General features: G+C 49.3%; 2 protein-coding genes across 4 annotated transcripts in view; one reads left to right on the forward strand and one right to left on the reverse strand.

The window, feature by feature from the left end:
* Positions 1-15,000, forward strand: part of GAMT (guanidinoacetate N-methyltransferase) — a 230,483-nt gene that overhangs the window by 49,637 nt on the left and 165,846 nt on the right. The window lies entirely within an intron of this gene.
* TJP3 (tight junction protein 3) overlaps positions 1-15,000 on the reverse strand; it is a 62,010-nt gene that overhangs the window by 33,361 nt on the left and 13,649 nt on the right. For all 3 annotated transcript variants that reach the window (XM_081895450.1, XM_081895448.1, XM_081895449.1), the window contains exons 2-6: positions 11,079-11,135; positions 8,866-8,990; positions 8,240-8,342; positions 4,099-4,570; positions 1,475-1,578 (exon numbers count right to left, since the gene is read on the reverse strand). In XM_081895450.1, the coding sequence (XP_081751576.1) occupies positions 1,475-1,578; positions 4,099-4,570; positions 8,240-8,342; positions 8,866-8,990; positions 11,079-11,126 (852 nt within the window). In that variant the 5' untranslated portion in view covers positions 11,127-11,135. The remainder of the gene's footprint in view (positions 1-1,474; positions 1,579-4,098; positions 4,571-8,239; positions 8,343-8,865; positions 8,991-11,078; positions 11,136-15,000) is intronic.

Consider the following 15,000-nt stretch of genomic DNA (forward strand, 5'->3'; position numbering starts at 1 on the left):
ACAAAAATACAAAATAAATATAATTAAAAACACACAGATTTTCCATTGCTTATTTTCCTTTAGCTTGTTTCCCGGACCTCCTCATACCTCCCTTTTTTGTATTCCACTTCAAATTATTGGTTCAGCAAATCCTTACCATTAAGTTGTCTTATGTATTTCTAGGTAAAGGTAAAGTGTGGCCAGCAGGTCTAAGCCGGGTCTGGCGAACCGGAGCAGCACATGGAAACGCCGTTTACCTTCCCACCGGAGTGGTACCTATTTATCTACTTGCACTTTGAGGTGCTTTTGAACTGCTAGGTTGGCAGGAGCAGGGACTGAGCAACGGGAGCTCACCCCGTCATTGCGGGGATTTGAACCGCCGACCTTCTGATCGGCAAGCCCAAGGCTCTGTGGTTTAACCCACAGCGCCTCCCACATCCATTTCCTCCAGGTCTAAAGGTAAAGGGACCCCTGACCTTTAGGTCCAGTCGTGACCGACTCTGGGGTTGCGGCGCTCATCTTGCTTTACTGGCCGAGGGAGCCGGCGTACAGCTTCCGGGTCATGTGGCCAGCAGGACTAAGCCGCTTCTGGCGAACCAGAGCAGCGCACGGAAACGCCGTTGACCTTCCCGCCGGAGTGGTACCTAACTGCATATATGAGAAGGCAGGCAAACCAAACTCTTCGATCCGAATGGCCATGTTTTGAAGACTATATGAATAAACACTGTTCAAGACAGATCGCGTTGATATGCTTAGATTAACGGAGTAAAGTGGAAAGGATAAAACTAATTAGGGTGCGATAAGGAGATTAAAATTCAATAACAGAAAGATTGCAATGAGAGCACTGAAATTAAAAATTAAGGAAGTCAAGTTGTTGCAGAGGGGAGTGACAGGGTGAAGTGAGAGGAATTCACGAGGGGAGAAAGATATAGGTTTATATATATGTTTATGTCAATAGGTGTTTTTTCCCCCTTTTCTGTTGTATTTTTATGTACTGTATTTTCTGGCGTATAAGACGACTGGGCGTATAAGACGACCCCCCCAACTTTTCCAGTTGAAATACAGAGTTTGGGATATACTCGCCGTATAAGACTACCCCCTCTTGCAACACACACCAAATAAAATTTAAAAAGCCAGTCCCCAGTCCGGCTCGGAAATCTGCTCCACTTCCCAGTGGCCGGGGGCTTCTGGGGCCAATTTTCAAACGTATTTCTGCTTCATCTAGAGAGCTTGGGGTCCTCTGATTTAATTTGCTGTCATTTTATCCTTTGGTGGGGAGCTGCTGCTGCTGTAGCCGGCGTATAAGACGACCCCCGACTTTTGAGAAGATTTCCCTGGGTTAAAAAGTAGTCTTATACGCCAGAAAATACAGTAGTATGAAAAAGGAAGGGTGTTAATAAACAATATATCCTCTCCTGCCACCCTGAACATTTCTCCAAACTGCGGGTGTAATTCCTCCAGAATTTGAACAAAGACCCTCTTCCACCCAACTCACCTTCAGTATGAGATCTCCCTCCTGCAAAGAACTGTCCTTAGCCGCCAGTCCTGTGTCCGTAATGTGTTTAATAAAGATTTGGCTCCCCAACTTCAAGCCGAACTCTGCATTTTTGTCGGGTTTTGGGGGAGGGAGGAGAGAGGAAAAAAACGAAGACATTTGGGTGAAATGAACGGCAGATTCTGCAAGAGTTCTTCAAGCGCTTTCGAAGGAGGGAGGGGGGGAAAGGCAGAAAAATCTATGGAATATGTAGAATTGACAAATAGGAATAAGGAACCGGGAAGATCGGAGTTCTTAAAGAAGAGTGGAAAATCCTCGCGGAATTATCTGAAGAATTATGTAACAAAGCGATAGCGGGATTCATCTAAATTCAGCAGTTTAAACTACCGGTACTTAAAATATAGTGGAAATATTTAAATAAAAGGGGGAACTGGAATATGGAGTTTTAATGGATAAATCAACCTCCCTTTTCTTTAAATTTTCACCAGTTGCCACAACCGGCACGCTTGGTTCTGTGCACCTTATTAAAAGGAAGTGAAAAATCTTGTTTGTTTGTTTATGTCTTTTAAAAAGAAGATAGCTGCTTATTTCCTTCACATCTGAAGGGAGGGCGTTCCACAGGGCTGGCGCCACTACCGAGAAGGCCCTCTGCCCAGTGGCGTAGCGTGGGTTGTCAGCACCCGGGGCAAGGCAAGTAATTTGCGTCCCCTAACCCGTGGATTTTAGCACTCCAGTGCGAGCGCCCCCCCCAGATGTTGCGGCCGGCCCTCCTGCACCCCCCACGCTACGCCACTGGGGCTGGGGGCGAGCGAAGGAGCCAAGGACCCCCCCCTTAAGGCTCAGCAGCAATTTATTAAATTTATTATTTGCGGAGCCCCCGCGAGCCGAGGCAGCCGAAGCCCCCTCCCCTCGGGCGCCTCCCCGCCCCCTCCTCTCCTTGGGCTGTAGGTGGAGTCCGCGCTCCGAGGCGCTCCAGATCCGGGCTTGGCGAGCGCCTCGCCTCCTCCCGGCCGGGTCCTGGGGCTTCCAGCCGCGCTCCGTCCTCGCCCCCCCCCCCGCGGCTGAGACTTGCGCTGAGAGCCGGAGCCAGCGGCGCCCCCTTCCGCTGGTAGACCCTCGCCCGCCTGCCGGCTTCCTCTCGGAGGGTTTTAGGGAGCGCAGGGCGCGGCGAGGCCCCTCGGAGCTCTCCTTCCTCCCCGTCGGCAGAAGCAGCCACTGCCTGTGGCTGGGCCGAGGGGATGGCGGCGGCGGGGTGCGGAGGCTGCCCGTGACCGGCCAGGCGTCGGTGGCGGTGTCGGCGCTGCTGCAGCGGCTGCTCCTCCTGCGAGCAGTGAGTGGGCGCAGCGGCGGCGGCGGCGGGGAGCCCGGTGGAGGAAGGAACTTGTCCCTTCCCTCTGGACTCGCGCCCCCCCAGATGTTGCGCCCGGTGCAGCCGGCACCCCTGGCACCCCCCACGCTACGCCACTGCCTCTGCCTGGTTCCGTGTAACCTCACGTCTCTCAATGAGGGAGCCGCCAGAAGGCCGTCGGCGCTGGATCTCAGTGTCTGGGATGGACGATGGGGGTGGAGACGCTCCTTCAGGGATACCGGGCCATTTAGGACTTTCAAGGTCAGCCCCAACACTTTGAATTGTGCTCGGAAACGTACTGGGAGCCAATGCAGATCTCTCAGGACCGGTGTTATGAGGTCCCGGCGGCCGCTCCCAGTCCCCAGTCTGGCTGCCGCATTCTGGATTAGTTGTAGTTTCTGGGTCCCCTTCAAAGGCAGCCCCACGTAGAGCGTATGGTGGTAGTCCAAGCGGGAGATAACTAGAGCATGCATCACTCTGGCCAGACAGTCTGCGGGCAGGGAGGGTCTCATCCTGCGGACCAGATGGAGCTGCCCTGGACACAGAATTAACCTGCACCTCCATGGACAGCTGTGAGTCCAGAATGACCCCCAGGCTGCACACCTGGTCCTTCAGGGGCACAGTCACCCCATTCAGGACCAGGGAGTCCCCCACACCCGCCTGCCTCCTGTCCCCCCAAAAACAGTCCTTCTGTCTTGTCAGGATTCAACCTCAATCTGTTAGCCGCCATCCATCCTCCAACCGCCTCCGGACACTCACACAGGACCTTCACCGCCTTCACTGGTTCTGATTTGAAAGAGAGGTAGAGCTGGGTATCATCTGCATATTGATGGACACCCAGTCCAAACCCCCTGATGATCTCTCCCAGCGGCTTCATATATATATTAAAAAGCATGGGGGAGAGGACAGAACCCTGAGGCACCCCACAAGTGAGAGCCCAGGGGTCTGAACACTCACCCCCCACCACCACTTTCTGGACACGGCCCAGGAGGAAGGAGCGGAACCACCGTATAACAGTGCCCCCAGCTCCCAGCCCCTCTAGACGGTCCAGAAGGATTAAATTAATAAAAAATCATATTAAAAAGGCAAATAATCTCTACATAATAATAATAATAAATTTTATTTATATCCCGCCCTCTCCAGCTGAAGCTGGGCTCAGGGCGGCTAACAACAATCAAAATAATCCAACATTCTAAAAACATTCATTATAAAATTAATTAAAATGAGATTAAAAGGAAAAAAGAGGAGGGGAAAATGGGGTGAAAATCCCTCTCACCTTCGCTCTCCTTGCTCTTTACCAGAACGGAGCGGACCGGTTTCATCGGCACGTCCTGCTGCGGAAGCCTCTTGAACCCGGATACTAGGGCCAGCCCGCTAGTGCTGCCCCGGTGGCTGTACCCATTGGTGAAGCGCTGCCGGTCTGACCCGCTGTCTTGGCTCCGCCTCCGGTGCCCGCCGTCTTGGCTCCGCCTCCTGCTGCGGACCGGGTGCCTGCGGGGGGCGTCTTCCTCGTCCCGGTGGCGCCCGGAGCTCCTCTCGCTGGAGGAGTCGCCGTCGTAGCCACGGTTGTGTTCCACCTCGGCCTGGCGCCGGCCGCCAGTCACCAACCCGCCCCGCGCGGAAGGCGCCCGGTAGCCGGCGTCCTCGTCGGAGTCGCCGTCGCGCAAAGCGGGGCTGGAGATTGGGAGGCTTTTGGGCGGGCTGGGCTTGGCTACCGGGAGGTGCACTTTTCGGGGGCGCTTGACCGTCTGCGAGAGGAGAAAACGGAATACAATGGTACCTTGGTTCTCAAATGCCTTGGTTCTCAAACGCCTTGATTACCAAATGCCTTGGTTCTCAAATGCCTTGATTACCAAATGCCTTGGTTACCAAATGCCTTGGTTCTCAAATGCCTTGGTTACCAAATGCCTTTGTTCTCAAACGCCTTGGTTTTCAAATGCCTTGGTTACCAAATGCCTTGTTTCTCAAATGCCTTGGTTACCAAATGCCTTGGTTCTAAAATGCCTTGGTTCTCAAATGCCTTGGTTCTCAAATGCTTGTATCCCAAACGCCAAAAACCCGGAAGTAAGTGTTCCGTTCCAAATGTTTTTGTAAACCGAATGTCTGACGCGGCTGTTGGCTATTGTTTCCGGGGCACCGGCGCCAATCAGAAGCCGCACCTCGGTTTCCGAACATTTCGGAAGTCAAACGGACTTCTGGAACGGATTAAGTTTGGCGCTTTTGCTTTTGCTGTTTATTTTGCGTTTTTGAGACTGATTGGTGGATTGTGTGACTGCGGAAATGGATAAAAGCCCTCATCCAAACAATGCACGTATGAAAAATATTTAATTTTAATTCCCAGATACGTCTTGGAATTTCAATTGTAAAGGTAAAGGGACCCCTGACCATTAGGTCCAGTCGTGGCCGACTCTGGGGTTGTGGCGCTCATCTCGCTTTACTGGCCGAGGGAGCCGGAGTACAGCTTCCGGGTCATGTGGCCAGCAGGACTAAGCCGCTTCTGGCGAACCAGAGCAGCGCATGGAAACACCGTTTACGTTCCCGCCAGAGCGGTACCTATTTATCTACTTGCACTTTGAGGTGCTTTCAAACTGCTAGGTTGGCAGGAGCAGGGACCGAGCAATAGGAGCTCACCCCGTCACAGGGATTCGAACCGCCGACCTTCTGATCGGCAAGTCCTAGGCTCTGTGGTTTAACCCACAGCGCCACCTGCGTCTCTGGTATACGAGTTACATCATTGTAATTATAATAGATCGTTATCAATCCAAGAGCAAGAAGGTCTGTGCTCTTGTGAGTGGGGCCCTAAGCTATAGCTTGTTTAGCTTACAGTGGTACCTCGGGTTACATACGCTTCAGGTTACAGACTCCACTAAGCCAGAAATAGTGCTTCAGGTTAAGAACTTTACTTCAGGATGAGAACAGAAATCGTGCAGTGGCGGCAGCGGGAAGCCCCATTAAGAACAGTTTCAGGTTAAGAACGGACCTCCAGAACGAATTAAGTTCTTAGCCCGAGGTACCACTGTATACGTAAAACTGGCACTGCGTCCAACTCCACAGATCGATGACTAGGAAGAACTTTCCGGAGCAAAGAGCCTTTTGGCTCCCTCAGGAGATAAGATGCACCAGACCACAAGACACACCTAGTTTTTGGAGAAGGAAAACAAGAAAAAAAAATATTCTGAATCTCAGAAGCCAGAACAGCAAGAGGGATTGCAGCGCAGTGAAAGCAGCAATCCCTCTTGCTGTTCTGGCTTCTGGGATAGCTGCGCAGCCTGCATTCGCTCCATAAGACGCGCACACATTTCCCCTTACTTTTTAGGAGGGGAAAAGTGAGTCTTATAGAGCCAAAAATACGGTAGCCTACATTGTGAAGAGACACAAAAATAGTGTTGGGGGAATCTGCTAACTGAGATTTTGTTCAGAATGTGTCGAGAACGTCAGAGTTATATGCCCTTGAATCAGCGATAGGAGTGGAAACTCTGTTCCGTCGGATAATACCTGGCTCGGACAACGCAGGCCTGCTTTTCCTCAAAGCCTCCATTTCTGCGCATTCATGCAGCTAAATACCGTATTTTTTGCTCTATAAGACTCCCTTTTTCCCTCCTAAAAAGTAAGGGGAAATGTGTGTGCGTCTTATGGAGCGAATGCAGGCTGCGCAGCTATCCCAGAAGCCAGAACAGCAAGAGGGATTGCTGCTTTCGCTGCGCAGTGATCCCTCTTGCTGTTCTGGCTTCTGGGATTCAGAATATTTTTTTTCCTTGTTTTCCTCCTCCAAAAACTAGCTGCGTCTTGTGGTCTGGTGCGTCTAATAGAGCGAAAACTACGGTGCCTCTACAGCAGCCCACACATTTTATAATCCCAGGGACTCCCACTTTTGCGGGTTCCTTGCAGCCGCCGTCGCTCCGACACAACAAAGGCTGCCTTGAAACATCGCAGCTGGAGTGTGCCGTTGCAGAAAACCCACCCAAGGCCCCTTTCCAACCCCACGGCTCTGTGAGGTAGTGCGGTGCAATGGTTAGAGCAGTGTTTCTCAACCTGTGGGTCCCCAGATGTTGTTGGACTACAACTCCCGTCATTCCCAGCCAGCATGACCAGTGGTCAGGGAAGATGGGAGTTGTGGTTCAACAACATCTGGGGACCCACAGGTTGAGAACCGCTGGGTTAGAGTGTCGGAGCAGGACGCTAGAGCAGGGTTCGAATCCCGACTCGGCCACAAAGCTCAGTGGGTGACTTTGGCACCTTACAGGGTTGTGGGAATTAAATGAGAAGTGGGGAAAACATGAATGCCACCTTGAGATACCTGGAAGGTAAAGGTAAAGGGCCCCCTGACCATTAGGTCCAGTCGTGGCCGACTCTGGGGTTGCGGCGCTCATCTCGCTTTACTGGCCGAGGGAGCCGGTGTACAGCTTCCGGGTCATGTGGCCAGCAGGACTAAGCCTCTCCTGGCGAACCAGAGCAGCGCACGGAAACGCCATTTACCTTCCTGCCGGGGTGGTACCTATTTATCTACTTGCACTTTGACGTGCTTTCAAACTGCTAGGTGGGCAGGAGCAGGGACTGAGCAACGGGAGCTCACCCCGTCATTGCGGGGATTCGAACCGCCGACCTTCTGATCGGCAAGTCCTAAGGCTCTGTGGTTTAACCCATAGCACCATCCGCGTCCCTTCCTGGAAGATAGAGGTACAGATGGCCTATAAATGTAAATAATAATAATACAATGGTACCTCGGGTTAAGTACTTAATTCGTTCTGGAGGTCCGTACTTAACCTGAAACTGTTCTTAACCTGAAGCACCACTTTAGCTAATGGGGCCTCCCGCTGCTGCTGCGCCGCTGGAGCAAGATTCTCATCTTGAAGCAAAGTTCTTAACCTGAAGCACTATTTCTGGCTTAGCGGAGTCTGTAACCTGAAGCGTATGTAACCAGAGGTACCACTGTAATAATAATAATAATAATAATAATAATAATAATAATAATAATTCTATGCTCTGTCAGGAATACCCTGTATCAGCCTCTACAACCACAACAGGCACTGCAACTGTTCAACAGTTCACCTCCATTGTCTCCTGAGACAGGCCAATGTCTGAACGCCTACTTTAGCTGTGATTCCTGCATCGCGGGGGGGGGGTGTGCGTTGGACTGGATGACCCCTGGGGGTCCCTTCCAACAAATTCAGCGATTGTTATCAGGTCACTCAGAGCTGCCGTTCTCTCACCGAGAAATGAGCCGCCCCAAAATCTGCAGGAACACGATCAAAATCCGGGAATTGTAGCGTCGGTAGGCACCAACCACATGAAATAGCAGGACTCTTTTGTCCCATGTGGGTCTCGAACCCACAGCCCCGGGATTAAGAGTCTCATGCTATTACCCACTGAGCTGTTGCTTAATTTAAAGGCATGTCTCTTCCGGAGCTCTTACTCACAATATTGGCGGCTTTCCCGCAGCCTTTCAGGGTGTGGATAGCAAAGGAGGACGACACATTTTCCATGGAGATTCCATTCACCATGGCTATCTTGTCCCGGGTCCTGAAAAAGACGAAAGCCTTGTGAGATGGGCCAAGAGTGATCAGCAAACAAAAAAAATCTGATTCTCCCAAACCCATTAAAAAACATTTTGAGGATTCCATAGAAACCTCATTTCCTGGCTGCCATGTGGGTTCGCCAAGCCACGGTTTCCAGTTTGTTCACTTCCAGCAAATTGGACTTGACCAAACCATGATTTGTGGGTTTGCCAAGCCACAGTTTCCAGTTTGCTCGCTTCCAGCAAACTGGACTTAAGATCAAACCATGGTTTCTGGGTTCACCAACCACAGTTTCCAGTTTGCTCGCTTCCAGCAAACTGGACTTCAGGTCAAACCATGGTTTCTGGGTTTGCAAAGCCACCGTTTCCAGTGTCCTCATTTCTAGCAAACTGGACTTAAGTTCAAACCATGGTTTCTGGGTTCACCAATCAGATTTTCTAGTTTGCTCGCTTCCAGCAAACCGGACTTCAGATCAAACCATGGTTTCCTGGCAGCCTGCCAAAGCTGCCTGGTTTAAGGCTACTCACTGGAGCCGGCCATCAGCAGGGCCCCCGGGCACCACGTCGGAGATGATTATGGATGTGTCTCCATCGACGCCGCTGGGGCGATCGCGGCCTCCTGATATGGCAATTCCGAAGCCCCTCCGGGGATCCTGCATGGAAAGAGGCCCAATGCAGATGTCAGTTCCCTTCTGCACTCCAATTTAATTTGATTCCAGTTTGTTTGCTTCCAGAAAACTGGACTTAAGATCAAACCATGGTTTCTGGGTTTACTAACCATGGTTTCCTCTTCACTCGCTTCCAGAAAACTGGACTTAAGATCAAACCATGGTTTCTGGGTTCACCAACCATGGTTTCCTGTTCACTCGCTTCCAGAAAACTGGACTTAAGATCTAACCATGGATTGTGGGTTCCCTAACCATGGTTTCAAGTTTGCTTGCTTCCAGAAAACTGGACTTAAGATCAAACCATGGTTTGTGGGTTCACCAACCATGGTTTCCTGTTCATTCACTTCCAGAAAACTGGACCAGATCAAACCATGGTTGGTGGGTTCCCCAACCATGGTTTCCTCTTCACTCATTTCCAGCAAACTGGACTTAAGATCAAACCATGGTTTGTGGGTTCAGCAACTACAGTTTTCCATTCACTTGCTTCCAGAAAACTGGACTTAAGAGCAAACCATGGTTTCTGGGTTCACCATCCAACGTTTCCCGTTCTCTCGCTTCCAGAAAACTGGACTTAAGATCAAACTATGGTTTCTGCATTCAGTAACCATGGTTTCCTCTTTGTTCGCTTCCAAAACACTGGACTTAAGAGCAAACCACGGTTTGTGAGTTCACCAACCATGGTTTCCTCTTCCCTCGCTTCCAAAACACTGGACTTAAGAGCAAACCACGGTTTGTGAGTTCAACAACCATGGTTTCCATGGTTCCAGAAAACTGGACTTAAGATCAAACCACAGTTTGTTGGTCTGTTGGTTGAGCAAAAAAGGGGTGTAGAAGCTTCTGTAAACTTCTTTGTGGGTGCGCCAGGGGAGGGGAAGGGAAAGCTCACAAGGTTTGGGGCCATGCTAAACCAAGGGCAAGGAACCTTTTCAGGACAAAGGGCCACTTTTGCATGTGGCTCACCTAATTTCAGGAGCGAGCCGGCCGTAAATCCCACCGTGCAAGCTGGAGTTTATTAGCAAAAACAGGATCTGCACAGGAGAGTCATGCCTAATGAGCAGAGCAGATCATTGCCGGTGACCTATGTTTAAAAAATGCTTGATATTTGATGTTCATTTCTGTGGTGTCCAAACTTTTTTCTAGGAGGGCCAGATTTGATGAAGTGAGGGGCCGTGAGGGCACCAAGCTAACTGAGCTTTTTTTAGGGTTGGAGTTGTGTAGGGTTTTTTTTAAGGATTTTACCCCAGGAGATGATCTGCCACAGGGGCCGGATTAAACCGACCGGTGGGCCGGATTGGGTCCCCAAAACGGACTTTGAACATGCTTTCTATATTCTGTCTTTTCCTTCCCCTTACAAACATTAATATATATTTTTAAAGCCAAAACACACACACACACAAATCAGAAAACCATCCGCTTATTTCTTGGGCTTATTCTGCTTATTGGTCTGTCACCCCCCCCCCAACTGTATTACCTGGGTTATGAAGGCACCCAAAAGACGTTAAAGCAAAGATTATGGGATAATGCACACAGTGACTTGCGATCTCGATCACCCGCAGTCTGTAGTCCGTTGGCAGTAGGAGTACAATATGGGCATGTCTTTAAGTTAACACCTTACATTAAAAACCTGACAGTACCAAACTATCGAAGGCTTTTCACCAAAGCCAGACTAAACGTCTTTCCTTCTGCAGTGTTGAGAGGAGTTCCCTGCCAGGACAGACTTTGCTCGTGTGCTCAAGACATCGACTCCATAAAACATATTTTGTTGCACTGTGCAAAATACGAGCAAGCCAGGGCTGAACTGATATTCCCCTTGCTGGTACCTTTCCCGGGAAAATCAGAGGCTCGCTATGTCAGGTTCCTATTGGAAGACCGGACAAATGTTAGAACATTAGCAGTGGCAAAGTTTTTATCGGTGGTTGCAAGAACCAATGATCCCTATTATTCTGAACAAAATGCTTCTTTAACCTGGAGGTAGGCTGTATGAATTGTGTATTGCTTTGTAACGATTTGTTGGGTCTCTGGACCGTAATAAAGATTGTTCTTGTTATTCTGCTTATTTATCAAATCACTCACCCTGTTTAGCGTTACTGTATACTGTTCCCAGATTATCATTTCCTCCATGTCTGCAACCTAGGGAAAGACGAAAAACATTATAAAACAACTTCAGGGATATACACAAAGAGAAAGAGAGCAGGCAGCCAGAGAATTAGCCCTTTGTGTCAAATCAATGTCTGATTCAGTTTCTGTTTTCTCTCTTAAAAAGCCCCTTTTACACACTGGAGGGGGTTGGACTTAGATGCCCTTTGAGGGTCCCTTAAAAGGTAAAGGGACCCCTGACCATTAGGTCCAGTCGTGGCCGACTCTGGGGTTGCGGCGCTCATCTCGCTTTACTGGCTGAGGGAGCCGGCGTACAGCTTCTGTGTCATGTGGCCAGCAGGACTAAGCCGCTTCTGGCGAACCAGAGCAGCGCACGGAAACGCCATTCACCTTCCCGCCGGAGCGGTGCCTATTTATCTACTTGCACTTTGATGTGATTTTGAACTGCTAGGTTGGCAGGAGCAGGGACCGAGCAACGGGAGCTCACCCCGTCGCGGGGATTCGAACCGCCGACCTTCTGATCGGCAAGACCTAGGCTCTGTGGTTTAACCCACAGCGCCACCTGCGTCCCTTTGAGGGTCCCTTGCAACTCTATAATTCTATGATTTTCAGTTTCCTCACCTGCTCTGCCCTTTCCTTCGACTCTCCATTGCCAACTAACACTACATTTATGCACATGTGGTGGAAGCGTAAGAGAATTTTGGGATAGCATATATAATGAAATTTTAAAAGATATTTAAATTCTCTTCTCCCAAAAAACCCCGAGGCCTTCCTATTAGGAATTGCCGTATTTTTCGCTCTAGAAGACGCACTAGACCACAAGACGCACCTAGTTTTTGGAGGAGGAAAAGAAGAAGAAAAATATTCTGAATCTCAGAAGCCAGAACAGCAAGAGGGATCGCTGTGCAGCAAAAGCAGCAATCCCTCTTGCTGTTCTGGCTTCTGGGATAGTTGCAGCCTGCATTCGCTCCGTAAGACGCACACACATTTCCCCTTACTTTTTAGGAGGGGAAAAGTGAGTCTTATAGAGCAAAAAATACAGTATGTCCATGGAAATCAAGAGAAATCGTAGACCTCTTTTCATGAACGCAACCACAGCGGCTAGGATTTTAATAGCAAATCATTGGAAAAGTGATAACATAACCCCGCAAAAACCGTCTGGCAAGCAAAAATGAGAGAATATTTACAATTCGCAAGGATGACAGGGAGATTAAGAGGAAACCAGAAAGTTAATAAAGACTGGACAATGTTTGAAGAATACCTTAAAAACCATTGTGACAACGGTCAACTCCTGGCAGACTTAGAATGAATCTTGAAATACAAAGAAAGTCTATAGCAGAATGTTCTTGATAAGAAATGGGGAAAAAATAATAACAATAATGAACTGTGTACAGATTAACAAAATGTAAATTAGTACAATGAGAAGAAATGGAAGTTTGTGTCCAAGGTGTGTTGGTGTTGTAATGTAGTTTGTATTATAAGTATTGTCTAAGTTAAAATGATGAACTGTATGTAAATTGATGTTGATTGATGTTTAATTAAGATTAAATTTAAAAACAAACACCACCCACATACCCCCTTTCATTAATCCATCGCCTATTATTATTATTATTATTATTATTATTATTATTATTATTTATATACCATCCTATACCCAGAGGTCTCAGGGCGGTTCGCAGAAAGAAACCAAAATACAAAACCACAAAATATATAATCAAAATAAAAGCAACAACCCAATACCCCGCCCCTTACTTCCACAACCCTTCCCTTCTGGCATAGAATGGCAGAATCGTATCGTTGGGACCCCGAGGGTCATCTAGGCTGACCCCGTGAAAATGCAGGAATTGTGTTGCCCCTCCGGCTCAAGATTTCCCCCCACAAAGTTGCTCTCACCCCTGGGACCTCTGTTCATGAGAGTTTCGTCCCAGCCGAACTAACAACTCCACACTCCTTGCGGCAAGCGAGCCGCTGACATCTTGACAACTCCCTTTCTCCTCCCCTGCCAACTTGGAATGTTTGGGGACATTCCATGACCTCACAGAAGCACGAGCCAAACAGCGGCTAGAAGATCACAAGCGGCCTTTTTCTCCCGAAAAGGGATCAACAGGATCCCTCCAGGGCACACCACAGCTCAGATACGATACAGTGGTACCTCTGGTTAAGTATTTAATTCGTTCCGGGGGTCTGTACTTAACCTGAAACTGTTCTTAACCTGAAGCACCCCTTTAGCTAATGGGGCCTCCCGCTGCTGCTGCGCCGCCGGAGCACGATTTCTGTTCTCATCCTGAAGCAAAGTTCTTAACCTGAAGCACTATTTCTGGGTTAGCGGAGTCTGTAACCTGAGGCGTATGTAACCTGAAACGTCTGTAACCCGAGGTACCACTGTACAACACGATAATCTTTATTGTCATTGTCCCATACAGAACAACGAAATTGAAAATCTACACCAGACATTCAGAAACCAACAAGCTTGCTATCGCAGCCTGGTTAGGCCTCTAAAAACTCTGATACCCCATAATTAAATACAATATACTCCCATAGAGACAACCTTAAAGGTAAAGGGACCCCTGACCATTAGGTCCAGTCGTGGCCGACTCTGGCGTTGCGGCGCTCACCTCGCTTTACTGGCCGAGGGAGCCGGCGTACAGCTTCCGGGTCATGTGGCCAGCAGGACTAAGCCGCTTCTGGCGAACCAGAGCAGCCCACGGAAACGCCGTTTACCTTCCCGCCAGAGCGGGACCTATTTATCTACTTGCACTTTGACGTGCTTTCGAACTGCTAGGTTGGCAGGAGCAGGGACTGAGCAATGGGAGCTCACCCCGTCGCGGGGATTCGAACCGCCGACCTTCTGATCGGCAAGTCCTAGGCTCTGTGGTTTAACCCCTAGAGACTACCTTACACTGCGTTTAAAACCAAAATCGCATCTGGATAGAAACTGTTTCTCAGGCGGCTAGTCCTGGCCTTTATATCCCTGGACCTTCTTCCAGAAGGCAGAAGCTGAAAGAGATAATTTCCAGGGTGCGCACTATCCTGCGCTATCTCTGCCACTTTCTTATGGCACCTGGCAGCATAGATTTGATCCAAGGTGGGAAGAGTGCGCCCAATTATTCTCTCTGCAGTCTTTACAACCCTGGACAGCATTGTTTTTCCCCTGGCTCCCAAACCACACACACAGACCATACGTTAATACACTCTCCACAGTACAATGGTAAAATGCCATCAACAGGTCCTTGGAGAGATTGTTTTTCCGGAGGATGCTCAGAAAATATAACCTCTGCTGTGCTCTTTTCATCGGGTCTTTGGTGTTTTCTCCCCAGGTTAGGTCATCTCTCAACTCCATTCCCAGAAATCGAAACACCGAGACCTGTTCCGCGCACTTCCCCTCAATAATAAGAGTTGTGTATTTATAGAAGTTGATGCTCTGGGCAGTGGGGAATAGCAGCTACCAGGTGAGGCAGCAAAGAGGGAAATCCTTCGCGTGCTGCTCCTTTCTCAGTCAAACTTTAATAACTAAACGCCAGGCAGAATTTTATAGACTTCAATCATGTTGCTACCATAAAGAAGGCTGATCGCCGAAGAATGGATGCTTCTGAATTCTGGTGCTGGCGGAGACTCTTGAGGGTCCCATGGACTGCAAGAAGGACACTGACAAACTGGAACGTGTCCAGAGGAGGGCAACCAAAATGGTCAAAGGCCTGGAAACGATGCCCTATGAGGAACGGCTAAGGGAGCTGGGCATGTTTAGCCTGGAGAAGAGGAGGTTAAGGGGGGAGAAGCGGACACGGAGCAATGGATCCAAACTACAAGAAAGAAGATTCCACCTCAACATTAGGAAGAACATCCTGACAGTAAGAGCTGTTTGACAGTGGAATTTGCTGCCAAGGAGTGTGGTGGAGTC

Source organism: Podarcis melisellensis (assembly GCF_964234715.1).
Source record: "Podarcis melisellensis genome assembly, chromosome: 18".
Lineage (NCBI taxonomy): Eukaryota > Metazoa > Chordata > Lepidosauria > Squamata > Lacertidae > Podarcis > Podarcis melisellensis.